This window comes from Myxocyprinus asiaticus, chromosome 10 (genome assembly GCF_019703515.2).
Source record: "Myxocyprinus asiaticus isolate MX2 ecotype Aquarium Trade chromosome 10, UBuf_Myxa_2, whole genome shotgun sequence".
NCBI classification, from domain to species: Eukaryota; Metazoa; Chordata; class Actinopteri; order Cypriniformes; family Catostomidae; genus Myxocyprinus; species Myxocyprinus asiaticus.
The window spans coordinates 15,124,974-15,143,463 of NC_059353.1; the positions used below are offsets into that span (position 1 = coordinate 15,124,974).

The 18,490-nt window shown below is 38.6% G+C and overlaps 1 protein-coding gene across 37 annotated transcripts in view; it reads left to right on the forward strand.

Moving 5' to 3' along the window:
* Window positions 1–11,684, forward strand: part of fn1a (fibronectin 1a) — a 49,166-nt gene extending 37,482 nt beyond the window's left edge. For all 37 annotated transcript variants that reach the window (XM_051708976.1, XM_051708989.1, XM_051708965.1 and 34 more), the window contains 13 exons: window positions 825–1,012; window positions 1,209–1,296; window positions 1,395–1,574; window positions 1,724–1,813; window positions 2,161–2,349; window positions 2,476–2,565; window positions 4,238–4,692; window positions 5,947–6,085; window positions 6,200–6,367; window positions 7,968–8,093; window positions 8,181–8,287; window positions 8,438–8,554; window positions 10,939–11,684. In XM_051708976.1, coding sequence (XP_051564936.1) covers window positions 825–1,012; window positions 1,209–1,296; window positions 1,395–1,574; window positions 1,724–1,813; window positions 2,161–2,349; window positions 2,476–2,565; window positions 4,238–4,692; window positions 5,947–6,085; window positions 6,200–6,367; window positions 7,968–8,093; window positions 8,181–8,287; window positions 8,438–8,554; window positions 10,939–11,004 — 2,003 coding nt within the window. In that variant the 3' untranslated portion in view covers window positions 11,005–11,684. The remainder of the gene's footprint in view (window positions 1–824; window positions 1,013–1,208; window positions 1,297–1,394; window positions 1,575–1,723; window positions 1,814–2,160; window positions 2,350–2,475; window positions 2,566–4,237; window positions 4,693–5,946; window positions 6,086–6,199; window positions 6,368–7,967; window positions 8,094–8,180; window positions 8,288–8,437; window positions 8,555–10,938) is intronic.
* The last annotated feature ends 6,806 nt before the right edge of the window (window positions 11,685–18,490 follow it).

The following is an 18,490-nucleotide window of genomic DNA, read 5'->3' on the forward strand; positions in this document are numbered from 1 at the left end:
AGATTTTTAAACCAACGTTGCCTCCTAAATCAGGGGTTTTCAAACTGGGATCCGAGGACACCCAGAGGGCCGCAAGGAGATGCTATGGGGTCCGTGGAAAATTTCAGAGAAACAAATTTTAACATTTTACACCATTAGACATTTGATTTGACACATTAGTGTTTCATTCTGCTTTCTAAAGACTACAAACAAATTTCAAATAAATTGAACAAAAAAGGTTTTTTTCGTGATCATACATGTAATTTGATTCTAATTACATTTTTTAATATATATATATATATATATATATATATATATATATATATATATATATATATATATATATATATATATATTGAATGTATTACAATAAAAATATAAAAGCGAATTATTTAAATTAAAATTGTAAAACTAATTATTTAATGGATTTAATTAAAAACATGTTTTCTTCTTTATATTGTTTACATTTTTTTCTCACACAATATAAAGGGGTCTTTATATATGAAAATATAAAGCTGTTTTTATGCTTTAGGAAGGGGGTCCCTTGCAAGGGGATCAAAATATATGGGGGTTCTTGGCATCAAAAAGCTTGAAAACACCTGTCCTAAGTCCACAGGAGGGCGCAAACGCATACATATAAACCAAACAGCATCATGTTATATTGTTTATTGTAAAAAACATACCTGCTTTCCATTTTAGAAGTGCATACATTTGTAAAATCAATACACCCTCACATCATGGAGGCGAGTTTTGCACAGGAAAGCACCACTCGCTTTTACAGAACTCGCCACTCAGAAAATGTAAAATAATTCATGTTTGGTTAATCTTCTCTTTTCTCTGTGTAGCTATTCCTGGGCCTACCAATCTGTACTTCTCCAAGGTGGGTCCAACATCATTCACTGTTTCCTGGTCTGCTTCCAACGTCAAGCTGACAGGTTACCGTGTGGCCATCACCCCCAAAAGCAAGAGTGGCCCCACTAAAGAGGTCAACATTGCCCCGGACTCCACTGAGTTCCACGCCACTTCACTCACGGTGAGTAAGCATCTCAAACAGCCAAAGAGCATTCTCTCAAACTTCACTGATTGTACAACACACCTTGTAATTTTGCTCAGTGGGTAGATCAAAAGATTTAAGCCTTACGTAGATTGTTTCGGAGGATTACATGGCGCTTTTGTGGAGCAGATTATCTAGGCTTTTCTTCAGTTTTGTCCTGTATGTGTTTTTATAGCCTGGCACTGATTATGAAGTGGAGGTTTATGGTGTGAAGAATTCTCTTACTAGCCATCGTGTCAAAGGCCAAGTCACGACACTTGACAGTAAGCCATCTTTCTTAAACTTCTCTGAATCAGACTTGTACCAACTATTCTCCATTAAATGTGCTGGTAAAAACTCACTACAGATCTCATTTTCTCAGACATCAGCCCACCGCGACGTGTTCGTATTTCCAATGTTAATGACTCCTCCATCACTCTCACTTGGCGCTCTAAGACAGAGACTATCTCCGGCTTCCTGGTAGAAGCCACTCCCACCACTGGCAGCCATAACCCTATTCAGAGGACCATTGAACCTGATTCACGCACCTACACCATTACTGGTACAACATCACTCAGTTATAATAATCTATACTAAAGGCAGTATCATATCTATTTTAAAGCACTAATCTAAGCTATGCTTAGCAAATAATATATTTTTTTAAAAGGGCATCTGTAGTGAGATTCAATCATATGAATCTGTCTCCTATAGGTTTGCAGCCAGGAACCACCTATAAAATCAATATCTATACACTGAATGGAAATGCACGCAGTGAGCCTTTCACCCTTACAGCCACTACAGGTACCATTTTCAAACTACAAATGCAAAAAAAAAAAAAAAAAATGCATGGTGACTGTTTAAATGTTTGGTTCTTGATGTTAAAAATATTTAAGAAATAATGTACAGCCAGCTGAGTTTATACCAGGAAACTGTATAATACCAGGAAACTGTAAATGATCCCGCTAATTACATGGCTAGACCTACCCAATAAATAAAATAAATGGAAAACTTAAAGTTGACCAAAGAGTGCTACGAGAGATATGAAACAAGCAATATTTAACCAAAGAATCCCATGATTGACCAGTCATAATCAACTATTTCAGAGGTCCATTTAATAAATATTATTATGATATGCCTTTTTTTTTTAGCAAAACCAGTAATTAGCCCTCCTACCAACCTCCACTTCACCTCTTTGACTCCTAACACAATTTCCTTCACCTGGAAGCCTCCACGCAGCACCATCACTGGATACTATGTCACCTATGAGGAGCCAGGGGACATTCCCAAAGAGTTGACCCCTAGACCTCAGGCTGGCAGGACCTTTGCTTCCATCTCTGGTACTGAAGTTTCTGTCATAACACTCTTTTTATACTCCTGGTTTTTGGGATCTGCTTCTTCAATAGTTCGCCACTGGATCATCCTTTTTAATAAGCATTTTTGTTGTTGTGTGTTTATACGTGTAGGTTTGAAACCAGGCACTGAGTATGTTATCAAGATTGTTGCATTAAATAATGCTCAGAGAAGCACTCCGCTGCTTGGAAAGGCAAGAACTCGTAAGTACACCCTTATGAGCATTTCCATATTTCCACTACATGTTGAAATGTAAAGGGATAGTCCACACAAATTTTTTTAATTCTGTCAACATTTACTCAAGATTATGTTGTTTCAAACCCAGAAGACTTTGTTTCTTCTGTGCAACATAAAGGGAGATGTTAGGCATAAAGTTAGCCTCAGTCACCATTTTGGTGAACTATCAACAGGGTTCAGTTTAATCTCAAACCAATTTTTTTTATTATTATTAAAATATTCATTAGAAAAATTTCAATTGTAATTTACCTTTAACACTTAAATGCATACCTCGGGTCTTTAGTGACCTGGGACCTCATTCTGACTCCTTTTTCTCATCCATTTTTTGGAGTTATGCCCCCACCTCTGTAGTATTCCTCAACCTTTCTCTCTTATGAATTGTCTAACAATAAAAATGTTTACAAAATTGCAAAGAAAATATTAGTGATCCGAGATATGTAATAGTATCACAATATATATTTCTGATACAATATATACTGTATTTTTATATATTTTCCACTTATATAAATCATATTTCTATGATTATTTAATATGTATTTAAGTTTACTATCACAGGATATCTATTTCTTTGTTTATTACAAGTCAAATGAGAGCCATATTCATACAAATTACTACTATATCATGTCAATTTTCTGAGCAATGGTGGTGAATTATCAGTATCACATATGCGTGTCACATACTGTACATATTATACACGTTGTTACTCTATGTGGCGCTTTTGTTTTAGTGATTGACTTGATTTACATTTGACATTGCTATTTGAAGAAGATGCAACTTAGAAGTAAACTATAGCAAGTACATCACATAAATTGTAAGTCTAATTGGACACAGTAAGCACCTGAAAAAATACACATGTGTAGCTTATGTGTTATGTGTAGCTCAGTATGTGTGTGACAGCCAGTTGAGTCTCATAACATTTCAGCATGGAAGTAATGAATTGCGTTCTTTCCTTTGTTGCATATAGTTTAGTTATTTTATTTTCTAATTGTCTTAAAAATTATTTGACAAATGTTACACCCTCTAGGCTTTTTGTAGATCCATTTGTGATAGATATACTGTAACTGCCGGGCTGCAAAAGACCTGAGGTATGTAATAAAATTTGCAAAAGCCAATGGATTTAGGGATTAACCAAAGCTAAAATAAAAAGTTTAGCTTAAGTAATAAAGTTTAGCTAAATATTTCACTGTCCAACTCACATTAAAATTTATTAAATAAAATTAAAATGTGCAAGTAGATGACTCTGTACATACATCAATAATGATTACTTTAATGGCTTTGCCATGTATACATAACAGTATGTAAATATATTAATATATACACATACTCTTACTGGCCAGCACATTTTAGGCAATATGTAGCAGGGTCCTTTGCCTGATTTTGTAAAATTTTAGTCCTTTGGTGGTGCTATTCTCAGTGAAATGTTATGATATATTTTAAAATAGTTTGCTGTTAATAATACAGGGCATATCATGAATCAAACCTGGTGCTTGTTAAAAAATCCTTAAAGCAATATTATGCCTTTTTGGATTGCTGTAGCACAATAAATTACATGCACTTTACATACAGTGCCCTCTGCTTGAAAAAAAATATGCTATTGCATTACTCATTTCTTTGCCCTGAACACAATTTTCCCACCAGATATGGAAAGTCACCAACTGACCCCCCAGCTCCCCAACCCCAGTCGACCACACATTGACATCTTGGATGTGCCAGAGGATAATGACCACTTCAACAATCATGTGCATATGCTGGGTCCAAACAGACACAACACACTGGGGCAGCAGGGCCAGCACATCTACACTGAATATCAGAGCTTCAGCCTGGGCAACAACGGCCAGCAGCTTCACCCCCCAAACCACAGAGAGCCCCTGGTCTATATCCCCCTGCCGGGAGCAGATGGACAGAGAGTGCCAGTTGTGAAGGTGAATGAGGGCCCTGAACCCAGCTTCCCATTCGGAGACCTTTACAATGAGACAAACCTGCCCCAGGAATCTCAGACCCAGACCACAATTATATGGCAACCTGTGCCGCACACTTCAGAGTATGTGGTGTCATGCAGTCCTGTTACAGAGGTCAATGAGAAGAGCTTCCAGGTGAGAACAGAAATGTACCATATCTGACATGGGTACTCCTATAAATGAACAGATAGGTGTCCAAAAAAACACACGCATGCAGAAACAAATCTTAAGACTCTATAAAAACACAAAAGCAACAATTGCAAATTGACCTGCTTAGAAATGTAGGTTATATATATATTGCAATCTATATTTCCAACCAAAATATGTAAGATACAGTGGCGTTCAAAAAGTCCACATTAAAAATCTGATTCAAAACCTAATTTATGCCTTGAAATAAACTAAGTTTTAAAACGTAAAAAAAAAAAATTATAAAGTAAAATTAATATGAAATATTAAAGATTCTGCACTATTTATAGTTTTCTAATCAAATAATCAACTTTGTGGCACTGACCATGTTAACTCCTTTGTACAAAGTTCAGATTTCCTTGTTTTCATTGAAGCACACAAGAGACTCTATGGAAATTTTTAAATCATGATGGAAAACATGGATCATCATGTTTTGCACAATCTTGTGAAATCCATGACAGCTTAAAGGAAGGGCAGGTCACCCAAAAATGAAAGTTCTCTCATCATATATTCACCCTGATGCCATCCCAGATGTGTATGACTTTTTTCTCAAACACAAACAAAGATTTTTAGAAGAAAATTTCAGCTCTGTAGGTCCTCACAATGCAAATGAATGGGTACCAAAATTTTGAAGCTCCAAAAGAAAATAAAGACAGCATAAAATTAATCCATAAGATTTCAGTGATTAAATCCATATTTTCAGAAGCGATATGATAAGTGTGGGTGAGAAACAGATCAGTTTTAAGTCATTTTTCTTACTATAAATTCTTCTCCCTGCCCTGTAGGGGGCGGTATGCACAAAGAATGTGAATCGCCAAAAACAAAAGAAGAAGAATGTGAAAGTGGAGATTTAGTGTAAAAAAAAAAAAAAAAAAAGACAAAAATATTGATATTATTCTTTTTGGCTTGAACTGTCCCTTTAAGTGTATGCTGTTATTAAAGCAAAAGGGGGCATATCAAATACTGAGAAATTCAGAAATGCATGTTAATTTTTCAATTCAACATTTTAGTCAGTTATAATATAATTTGAAAAAAAAAAAAAAAAACTCTTATTAAATTTGAAAAAAGTCCAAATAGAGGCATTTAACCCCACTGTATATAATGCAACTTCTAGATGTTGATTGTTTAATTATTCATTTCATTTCGTTGCATTATCAGTGACTATTAGTTAGACAACAACCTCCTAATTTTGTTCCCTCTCAGATGCGTCTGCCTGGAACTTCTACTAGTGCAACACTGATCGGTCTCACTGCTGGTGCCTCTTACAATGTTGTTGTGGAGTCTGTCAGTAGAGACCAAAAAGAGAAAGTCCTAGAAGATGTTGTGACTGTCGGAAACAGTGGTAAAGCCTCTGTTAACCAATCTAATTTGTAACCACAGTTCATAATTTTCTCTGTGATTTCATGTCCATATGCTTGTTCTTTACCCTTCTAAATGTGTTCCTCATGTGCTTTAGTTCCAGGGTCTGGAGTGATCCCCACAGCCAGGGATATATGCCATGACACATTCACTGCCACCTACCATGAGGTGGGCACGGAGTGGGAGCGTATGTCGGAGACAGGATTTAAGCTGTGGTGCAAGTGTCTTGGCCTCGGCAGTGGCCATTTCAGATGTGATTCATCCAGTGAGTGAATGGACAGTGTGCTACATGCTAAATACCACACCCCATTCTAGCATGGGCAACCATTTTTTTAAAAATATTTTATTTTTATGTTTAATATTTTTCATGTTCAGTTGGGTTTAAAAGTCCACATTGAATATCTAGAATTTGTCTCCAAATCTACAAATGTTTTATACTTAAATGTGAACATGAAAACAAAGTTTACTTTCTTAAAGGGATAGTTCACCCAAAACTGAAAATTCTCTCATTTACTTACCTTCATGCCATTGCAGATGTGTATGACTTTCTTACTTCTGCTGAACACAAACAAAGATTTGTAGAAGAATATCGCAGCTCTGTAAGTCCATACAATGCAACTGAATGGTGGCCAGAAGCTCCAAAAAGCACATAAAGGCAGCATAAAATTAATCCATAAAACTTCAAATGTTTAATCCATGTCTTCAGAAGTTATATATGTGTGGATGAGAAACAGATCAATATTTAAGTCCTTTTTTACTATATATCTCCACTTTTACTTTCACTTCCACATTCTTTTGTTTTTGGCGATTCGCATTTTTCATGCATATCGCCACCTACTGGGCAGGGAGGAGTATTTATAGTAGAAAAAGGACTTAAATATTGATCTATTTCTCACCCACGCCTATAATATCTCTTCTGAAGTCATGGATTTAACCACTGGAGTCTTTTGGATTATTTTCATGCTGCCTTTATGTGCTTTTTGGATCTTCAAAGTTCTTGCCACCATTCATTTGCATTGTATCAGAGCTGAGACATTCTTCTAAATATTTTTGTTTGTGTTCAGCAATAGAAAGAATGTCATACACATCTGGGATGGCATGAGGGTAGGTAAATGATGAGAGAAATAATATTTGTGGATGAACTATCCCATTTAAGGATTAAAAATATATATTTTATTATTTTATGATGTAAAATGAATACGAAATATTTAACAGAACAGATTCTGCACTATTTCTAGGTCTCTAAACAAATAAGCAAATTTGTGACATTGACATGATTCCATCATGTCTATGCCAGCTCGAGTGCAAGCTGTCTTTAAAGCAAAAAGGGAACATAGCAAATACCACTAAATATAAAGAATTCCGTTAATTTTTCAATTAAATATTTTACTCAAATTATTATGTTGATAATGTAATTTGTAATAAAAAGAAACTGTATTCAGTAAGAAAAATGCAAAATGGAAGCATTTTCATATTAAACCCCACTGTATCTTTGTTTTAGGAATACTCTTCAGAACAAAACTGGAGTGAAATAATTGTTGAACAAAAGTTCAAACTACATACTGTTGCCATGCTAGCCATTCTTGACATGTTTGTAGAAGTCATCAAACATGACAGTCTGAGAGGAGGTGGTTTCTGTCTCAGATTTGTATTGTCACCCTGTAACCAGATGATATTAAACTCTGAGACCAGCTTACCATGTGCTACAACCACTGTTTGAATGTAAGCTTCAGTGCTGTGTGTGTGTGAAGGAGGAATTCTCTGGGAACAAGAACAATGTTACTCAATTGTTTTCTCCATGACCTGAGAACTAAGAGGATGCACAGAGTATATATGCTAACCAACACACATCTCTCAATCTGCAGAGTGGTGCCATGACAATGGCCACAACTACAGAATTGGTGAGAAGTGGGACCGCCATGCTGAGAATGGTCACATGATGAGCTGCACCTGCCTGGGCAATGAGAAAGGAGAGTTCAAGTGTGAACCCCGTAAGTCTGAAAGTGTTTTGTTGTGTCTAAATTTGTATCACACTCTATTTGTTGCTTCACTGACTTGTTAAACATGCTCTGTTGTAGATGAGTCTACGTGTTATGATGAGGGGAAGTTGTACCAGGTTGGGAACCAATGGCAGAAGGAGTATCTTGGAGCCATCTGCACTTGTACCTGTTATGGAGGACAACAGGTAATGCAAACCTTTCCACTGCTTTATTTTCCCTTTTATATGCCCATGTGTTGGGGGTCTGGTATGCCCATGTCTTAGTTGGAGTCTGGTTTAGGGTTAGTCTGTGGATGAGGATTTTATAGTGTATGTAAAACCATGTTGTTTCCCCAGGGCTGGCGTTGTGAGAACTGCCGTCGGCCTGGTGCTGAAGTTGACATGGACCTCATTCAGCCTCCAGTGCACACGGATGCTTTCAACCGCTACAGAGAGAATGCCCTACGTAAATTTGTGAGTCTTTCATGGAATACATTTGACAGACAAATTAATAACAAAAACGTTTATGTACAAAAGAAGATTCAAATTAATCTCTAATGAGAGTCATTTTTGGTTATAACTGTAGCACTTGTGGATATTTTAAAGTCAACATTAAACACCGTTTGAAAAAATATAGGGAAGCACTTGATATTATCCATTTGGAATTGATTGGATCTTGAAAAGTGTGGTGTCACATACCAGAATGGAGCCAGCTGTTTTGTTGGGGAGGGATCGAAAAAGTAAAAGGGATTTGTGATGTAAAATCGAACGTTCATCCTAAAGTGTTCATTGTTTTAGAGGCGGAGCAATTATATTTTATTAAAGGATTATATTTTGAGTTATTGCAATACATTATGATAGAGGATTATAAAGACAAACAGTTTTTTCATTTAGAATAACAAGCATTGATTGACCAGGAGCATGCATTAAAGTCATAGGATAGGTCACACAAAAATGAAAATTCTCTCATCATTTACTCACCCTCATGCCATCCAGGATATGTATGACTTTCATTCTTCTGCAGAACACAAACTGAGGTTCTGCAGAATTTCTCAGCTCTGTTGGTCCATACAATGCAAGTAAATGGGTACTACAATTTTGAAGCTCCAAAAAGCACATTCATCCATTCATGGCTTGGATTCACGAATGAAGATTTAGGAAGGGAGTTGTCCATGTCTGCTGCAGGCACACTGGTGGCTAACGAGGCCAATGCAGGACAGGCAGATTCGGCCGCAGCGACTACAAGGGAATGTCTGTTCTAGATTTGGTGCTGCAGTGTCACGGTTCTTCCTCCATCTCCTTTTGACCTCAAGACCAGCCCTGTGCGCGTTCTCGAAGGAGGAGACAGCCTGGTGAATGGTGTCCAGGCCTTGTGATCAGAGGCTAAAGCAGACCACTGTCGGTGGTCAATGTGACACCAAGGTATTTCTTCAGAGAGTGCTTGTACCTCTTTTTCGGTGCCCCTCTGTTGCAGTGGCCAGTGGTGAGCTTGTCATACAGCACGATCTTGGGTAGGTGATGGTCCTCCATACTGGAGATGTGCCCTATCCAGCGCAGCTGTGTCTTCAACAGCATGGCCTCGATGCTGGTGACCTCTGTCTGTTTGAGGACTTCAGTGTTGGTAGTGAAGTCATTCCAGTGGATGTCAAGGATGGTGCGGTGGCAGTGCTGATGGAAGCGCTCAAGGAGTTGCAGGTGGTGATGGTTACAGGAGGGTGGTCAGTACAACGGCTCTGTACACACTGATCTTTGTGCCTTTCTTCAAATGCTTATTGTTCCAGACTCTTTTGTACAGTCTGCCAAATGCACAATTTGCCTTTGCCAGACTGCTGTCAATCTCTTTGTCGACCTTGGCGTCCGAAGAGATGATGCACCTCAGGTAGTTGAACTGGTGGACCGTCTTCAGCTCTGACTCGCCAATGATGATGCGGGGAGGGTGGTAATCTTCCTGAGGTGCAGGATGGTGGAAAACTTCTGTCTTCAAGCTGACTTCTAGTCTGAAGAGCTCGGCAGCCTCTGCGAAGAGGATGTTATACACTGCAGAGCTGTCACCATATGGGAAACAAGAGCAGCATCGTCAGTGAAGAGTAACTCTCAGATGAGTTGCTCCTCTGTCTTGGTGTGGGCCTTTAGTCGCTTCAGGTGGAACAGGCTGCCATCGGTGTGGTATCTGATGTAGACACCGTCCTCGTCATCAAGGTCTACTGTGACCCTTTGGAGCATCATGCTGAGGAAGATCATGAAGAGAGTCAGCGTGAGGATGCAGACTTGCTTTACACCATTGCCTATTGGGAAGGACTCTGAGAGGTTGTTGCTGTGTCTGAATTGGCCACGCTGGTGTTTGCGTCAATATTTAAGTCCTTTTTTTACTATACATTCTCCTCCGTGCCCAGTAGGTGGCGATATGCACAAAGAATGCAAATCGGCAAAAACAAAATAAGAATGTGAAAGTGGAGATTTATAGTAAAAAAGACTTAAATATTGATCTGTTTCTCACCCACACCTATCCATATCGCTTCTGAAGTCATGGATTTAACCACTGGAGCTTTATGGATTACTTTTGCTGCCTTTATGTGCTTTTGGAGATTCACAATTTTGCAACCCATTTACTTGCATTGTGAGGACCTACAGAGCTGAGATATTCTTCTAAAAATCTTTGTTTGTGTTCAGCAAAAGAAAAAGTCATACACATCTGGGATGGCATGAGGGTGAGTAAATGATGTGAGAATTTTCATGTTTTGGTGAACTTAACTTAAGTAAACTTTTGTTTTCATGTTCACATTTAGGTATAAAGCATTTGGAGATTTGCATATGTTTAGGATTTGGCAATGAAATGCACTTTTTACTTTTTCCTACAGAACATCCAATGTCCCATTGAGTGCCTCAGACCAGACCTGCTAGCAGATGCCCAGAGCCCAGAATAAATGTGCATAACAGTTTTTCCCTAATATTGGAGAGGTCACACCCCCCAGAGACTGTACTTCGCTCCGTCAGTGTTTCTCCATCCTAATATTACCCACACTGCAAACTCTGTCCTGCTGCTTCCACCCGCTGCCCACCTGTGACATCATGCCCGGAGACAAAACTTCTCACTCTTCTGATTGGTTGAGTCCTCAGCCGATCAGTTAGTTGCTTCTTCATGTCTTTCCATAGAAAGGAGAGTCACCATTCTTATAAATCAAAATTCCACAGATTTGTTTCAATTCCAAAGTCTTGCGGAAGATCTATACCACTGCACATCATTGCAACATTCTAGGTCAACTTTAAACTGATATCAGTGGAACATCTACAGAGAATCAACACATCTCATCATTTTTCAGTATTATTGCCTTTTGTCTGATTACAGTGTGTTTTTTAATGATTTTGTGACTTTTTTTGTCAGTGATCAAAACGTTTATTGGTGTTCTTTTCTAAAACAAGCACTGTCTCACAATGAAAACCTTTGTGCCTTGTAGGCACCTTTTTGTAGTATGATGTAATTTCCACCCCTTTTAATCTGATTGGTTGGTTTAAATCTGTGGCCTCTGTGTCTTTCAGGAGACAAAGGAAAGCACTGTGTTAATGAAGAAGTAAACATTTGTTTGCTATTTTTATTTATCCATTTTATGTATGCATTTTTATGGAATGCAGATTATGGGTGTGTACTGTTTTTATGTTTGTGTTTTTTTTTAGGTGCCAAAGTCTTAACTACTGTGGACAAAAATACTTTTTAATAAAATGTTTTCCAAAAAAAAAAATACAGCTGATTCATAACTTTTATTCTAGAAAACCCTATTTTCTAGAAGCTTCAAGGGAACTCGCAGAGAGAATATATAACAACATCTCATTAGGACCCAAGCACTGAAAGTGTGGAGGCCCAGTTGTTCTTCTAATGAGTCGTCTTCTTCTTTTCAAGGTTTTCGGTACTTTTGGAGTACTTAACATGAGTGAAAACTCTTGAATGTTCGCATACACATCAGAGTCGTCGGCCATTAGGGCTGGGCAAAGTTGCAGGGGGAGGTTGGCAGGCATGTAGCGCCCCCTTGAAAATGGGCATGTATGGGGATCTCTGTAGCACCCCCATTTTCACCTAAAGTCACAAAAATTGGTACATATACAGATCTCATCAAGCAGGACAGCTTTCGTGCTGACCATTTTGGATTGTTTGAAAAATGCATGCTCTGGAATTTGAAATACCAAATGTGGGTGACATCATGCCAAGACATTGACAATGCTAAATTGTGAACAGATTTTTGATATATCAAACGGCGTTGCCATGGCGACATGATAAAGTAACATAAAAAAAAATGGGAAACAGGAAGTGTTTCATATTTTCTGGGTGCATTGTGTGATTTACATCAAAATTGAGCCGTATGTTTGGCCTTGCAGGCTGATCACATTGATGTGGCTATTGTGGGTCACGGTCATAGTGCCACCAACTGGCGGAAGGAAGTGTGGCACTTTTAACAGACTTTGAAATATTCCTCTTATGTTTACCTCAATTGCTATAAATTTTTCTTTAATAATGTCAAGACAGTGCAGATTTAAAATTTTGAAGCGATTCTTGATATCTTAAATAGTGTTGCCATGGCAATGCATTAAATGTCATTTTTCCTTTTTATGTATATTCACATGTTTTTGAGGTACTTGGCATGCTTGAATTTTCATGATATTTTGCACACACATCAGAGTTGTCAGTCATTAGGCCTGGGCAAAAGTTAACACATGGGTGTGGCTGGGAAGCTCTGTAGTGCCACCTTTTGACAAAAGTGGTGGGGTCAGTTTCTTCTATGGTCACCAATCTTGCTACATATATTGTTCTCATCAAGCCGGACAACTTTCAAAATTAGTCTTTAGCTCTGCCCAACAGGAAGTCTGCCATTTTGGATTGAATTGAAAATTCAGGCAACATTATGCAAAGACATTAAATTTCGAACAGCTTTTTGATATATTGAACGTTGTTGCCATGGTGGGGCAATAAATTAAGGACAAAAATTGTGCACTGTATGATTTTGATGAAAATTCAGCTGTATGTTTGGTAATGGCGGCTGATCACATTGATGCGTCTATTACTGGTCACGGTCATAGTGCCACCAACTGGCAGCAGGAAGTATGGCACTTTTAACAGACTTTGAAATAGCCATCTTGTGTTTATATGAATTGCTTCAAAATTCTTTAGAATAATGAAAAGACACTGCTGATGTAAATTTGTTAAGGAATATTTGATATCTTAAATACGTTTGCCATAGCAACGCATTAATTGTTATTATTCCTTTCTTCCTATAGTTGGGTGTTTGAGGCACTTGGCATGCTTAAAATTTCATGAAATTTTGCACACACATCAGAGTCATCAGCCATTAGGACTGGGCAAAATTTCACACATGGGCGTGTGGGGATTACCAAGACATTGTAGATGCTATATTGCGAATAGATTTTTTATATTTTGAATGGTGTCGCCATGGCGAAGCAATACATTTATGGTGAAAATTGGGAAACAGGAAGTACCTTATATCTTCTGTGTGCATTGTGTGATTTTGATGAAAATTCAGCTGTTTGTTTGTTAATGGGGGCTGATCACATTGATGTGGCTATTATGGGTCACAGTCATAGCACCACCATCTGGAAGCAGGAAGTGTGGCACTTTTAACAGACTTTGAAATAGCTGTCTTGTGTTTACACGAATTGCTTAAAAATTATTTAGAATAATGACAAGACACTGCTGATGTAAATTTGTAAAGGAATATTTTATATCTTAAATACTGTTGCCATGGCAATGTATTAATTGTTATTATTCCTTTCTTCCTATAGTTGGGTGTTTGAGGCACTTGGCATGCTTAAATTTTGCACACACATCAGAGTCGACGGCCATTAGGACTTGGAAAAAGTTGCGGGGGGGTAGTAGACGTCCACCGGGTCCAGGTCGGGTCCCATTCTATTGCTGCGGGTCCTGGGTCTGTTTAATATTATGTGTAATACCCAAGTCGATCCTAGAAGACAGCGCTGATGATGATGGTGCTGTGTGTGTGTGTTGTAACATGCAACATTGTAAAATTAGGATGAGAAAGTGCGGGATGGGAAATAAGGTGAAAAACAGAGAGGAGCCACAACGAACTGAGTGACATCAGAGGCAGAATGGAGTTAAGGCACACGATAGCAAATTAGGAATGCTAACGTTAGCAGCCGTGGCAATGAATGAGCAATCGTTATTATAGTTCAAAAGGGCAAACAGTCGAAGTTATCTTATGCGAGATACAAAAAAACTGTAAAGCTGATTCTAAACAAGTTGCGTTTGTCATCCGTCACCGTGACAGCAAGTGGACTTTTGAAGCTGAAATAATGAGTGGATTAGCTATGCTGTTTCAATCAGCAAGAGAGGAACCACAGAAAACCTGGATGTATTTTACCTACTTTCTTGGCAAGGAGGAGCCCGCTGATGACTGCCAGGAGGCAGCCGAGCCCCTATTGCATTTCCTCCCATCCCCCTTGGGGGGGGGGGTAGTGTCAGGGTTCAGCCATTTCTGTAGGTTGTGTTTTTATTGTCTTTGTTGCTGAACTCTGACACTCTTGTCTAGTCTGTGTCTTGTGTGAGAATGCATGGCTTGCCTTTGGCATTGTCTTGTCGATTACTGCCGTGAGTGCATTGCTCTTATGTCATCTTGGCGGCATGCACTCATGTCAATTGTTTATGTCTGTCTCTCGCGACCTCGGGTGCACTTTGCGTTGTGCTCGCTTTGTGCTGCGCGTCCGGATCACAATCTGTCTTCATGTTGTGTTGGGTTTCGGCCGCTTCGATCTTAGTTGCCTGTTTATTTGTGACCGAACTCTCGCACAGGTGTCTCATCTCATTTTGTCACCTGTTGTATGCATCCTGTGTTTTTTGTTTCACGGTGTACGCTCAAGCTTTGTCTAGTGTGAGAGTGCATGTCATCACTTTGTTGGCGTTGCCGTGCATTCTCTTGTCTCGTCTGTTGTTTGGCATGAGCGCATGTTGCCTTGTAGATTCTGCCGATATGCACTCGTGTCATTCGTGTGTTTATGTTTTGTGAGAGCGTGTGGCTTTGTTTTGTTTCTGTTTTGCCACGTGTCTCTCAGTCTTGCGTAATACCCTGCTTCCCAGTGGCGGAGCTAGGGGGTGGCCAGGGGTGGCCGTGGCCACCATGGACCGCCTTGGCCACTCCACTCACAACTGCCGCTTTGGTCATTTTTTGTCTTGGGCACAATTTAGTTTTTAGAGGTGGAACTGTCTCTGTACAACCGCAACACACAGGAGTCTTAACACGTGCGCACACCAAGGTCGCCGCACCTCTCTGTCCCGGGTGTCACTGTATTCCCCCCCCGATATGGAAATGCTGCCTGAAATTTCTGTGCCACTACAGACTGATCACTGGCCCCTGCCAGGCCACCCCTGTGAAAAATTCCTGGCTCCGTCCCTGCTGCCTCCTTGTCTGCCCATTATCAGTTCATTAGTTTCACCTACTCTGCTTGTTAACCCATTGATTTCTCTCCCTTTTTAGTCTCCTCGTGTGCGTTGTCCTGTGCCAGTTCGTCTTGTTTCCTCGTCCTGTCTGTCCCGTCAGTAGTGTCTCCAGTTTTGCTCCAGCCCAGCCCGTCTATGAGTTAGTCGCCCTGGACAGTGTTTTTCCCCTTTGGGGTTGTTTTTGTCTATTTTTTTATTTTTTTATTAATAAAGCCCATTGTTGTACTCTGTATTAGAATCCTCACCTATCCCTTAACAAATCCTGACAATATGATTCAGCACTGTATGCAGTTATTATTACCCTGGCTTTGTGATTGGTTTGTGATGATGATCGGAATGTTGATCCAGTCCCAGTTGCTAACACATACAAAACAATCCCCATATGATCTCTCAGATTTTTTGAGGGCAATGTCCATGTTTCCTCTTTTCTGTATGTCTTGTACATGTGTTAATATTTTACTTCATATGGGACAGGTTAATGGTTCTTCCTCTATCAGTCTCTGGCTCTTCCTCCTCATTTCAAAAGTCCATCACATGCCATTGAATTCTAACTCTTGGTCTAAAACTAATCTATTAAGCATTATATAATGCAGTAATGTTAGTAAATATTCTACATGAAAGTTATTATGAAGTGTTACCAAAAAAATTTAGCTTTTTTGTGTTGGGAGTCTGTTGGTTGGCAGAGCATCTTTGAGGGTGGCCCCTGGATGTAATTATGTTGTTATATTACACAAAATAGACACAAGATGTTGTTTTGATGTTTTCACAGCAGATGGCAGTATTGCTCTTTCCTCTGTAAGAGACTAAGACTTCATCCTGCACCCTGTTTTGCTTCTCAGGTGTTTTTCTTCATTCAGTCCATGGAATGCAGGAGATGGATCAGTGTTTTTGGATCATGGTTATTACCCGTGTTCATATTTCTAACTTGTTGGCTGGTCTGTGTTAGTGTTGAAATCTGTTTTGGTGTAGCCCTTTGTTATTGAATCCAATCCGGATCAGATGAAAATCTAAACATATCATGCCAGGTTGGCTAAGGAGCAGCCAAGGAAAATCACATTACTCTCAAACACATCTGAATCTCTTTACAGAAATGTGTGATTACATTAGCCACCATTAAGATGTGCACTGATAATCAAAGATTTCTTGTGTGAGGATTACCTGGCAGGAGTAAAAGGGTTTTTTAAAGATGAAAAGCCTTAGTATCTGTTTGGCAGTTTCTCTTAAGATTTGCCTGAACAGTTTCCCCTTTGAAGGAAACACCGAAATCAGACTCTGTGTTTTAAAATATGAGTGAGAGCCAGTTTTACTCTGACTGTATTTAAAAACCTAGATTTACTATGCAACATTTTGTAATAATTAGAAACTTTATAAAATAGGGCTGAGAATTTATACAGATTTTCTGATTCGGGTAAATTGGTTAAAATGTCCATTTTGCTTACATATGAAAGGCTTTCTATTTAAGTGAATGCTATTAATTATACTGGGGGTTTTCTAACTAAGTACAGTACATTACAAAAAATACATTACAATACATAAAAAAATAAAATAAAAAAAAATGTCCAAAATAAAATATCATTCATTTTTCATCATTTTGGTCCCATTTTAGCTTTTTAAAATGTACCATGTATTCCATCAATAAATATAATGTCTTGAAAATATATTGTTACATGTTTATTGTTTACATGCATAATTTGTACTACTTACAGTTTACATTGACATGTAGAACAAGTGCTAAAACGGTACTGTCTCTTTAAGGATAGCGGCAGTTCAGGGAGCATTCACACAAGTGTTTTGGTTGAGCACATATAGCACAGAGTCTAATGGCTTCTTTACTGCATCCACGCTATGTGTATTTAAAATTAAATGTTTATTTTTTGGCTGTTTTTGATCCACATCTGACTGCAAATACAACAGAAAGGTTATTAAAAGAGACATTGTTCAATGACAAATGGATTGCGTGGATCTCGTCTTTGGACATAAGACACACTGAAAGGATCTTGGTGCTAAACTTCTTCACTACTCATGGTGAGTGAAATCTGAAAAATTACCAGCCAGTGACTAACCACATGCATTTTAGTCTCATAGCACTAAATTTGGTCGCATGTGCAAGCAATTTACTCACATTGTAGAGCATTGCCGCACAGAGTGAAAGATCGATCTTGGGATTTAAGAATCGATATTGAGATCCAGGGCTGTTTCTAGGCCCAAAACAAAATCCTCCTAGGAGGCCACAAACCACGTGTAGGACCTTCAAGGCCCTCAGGGATCTGCAGACCCCTTGTTGAAAACCCTGGATGTAGACCATTCTTTTTTAATTTATATGATGTAAAAAGTGATCTGTGATCTTAAAAGAGCATCCATTACTGTAATGAGGGGTTCATAGGTTCACTTTGAAATTTAAGAATGTTGTTTTAAAGCCACTGGTCATTTATGTTGCTTGAAAAACTTGCCTTGTAAGAAGTGAAATGGTAATATTGTGTTGTAGATTACATCTCTCCATTGCCAATACTCTCATCCATCTTTAGCAATGTGATTGATTAGTCTGTTTATCCGAGATTGTCCATCAATTAATTTATATGCTATTTGTGTGAATGACCAACACATCTCTATTAATCTTTCCATACACTTTCACTGTTTTCTTGGACTCATGCATTCAAGTATGGAAGTGATCAATGGCCCATGGTTTTGTGTAAAAACTGGTGAGATTTATGAGTCTGCTGGTCTGAGTGATGAATGGCTCTGCTCTATGCTTACGATTTATTTTGTGGGTCCTCATTACATGTGATTGGTACATATATGATTATAATCTATGTTAGTTCTTAATGGAACTTGTGTTCATGATAAGTCAACCTCAGTTGAACCTCAAACCTTACACATTCCAACCAAAAACATCTAGCCGTATAGCTTGACCAGAGAGTTGTATAGCCTTGTAAGTATTATCTTTCAGCTTAGAT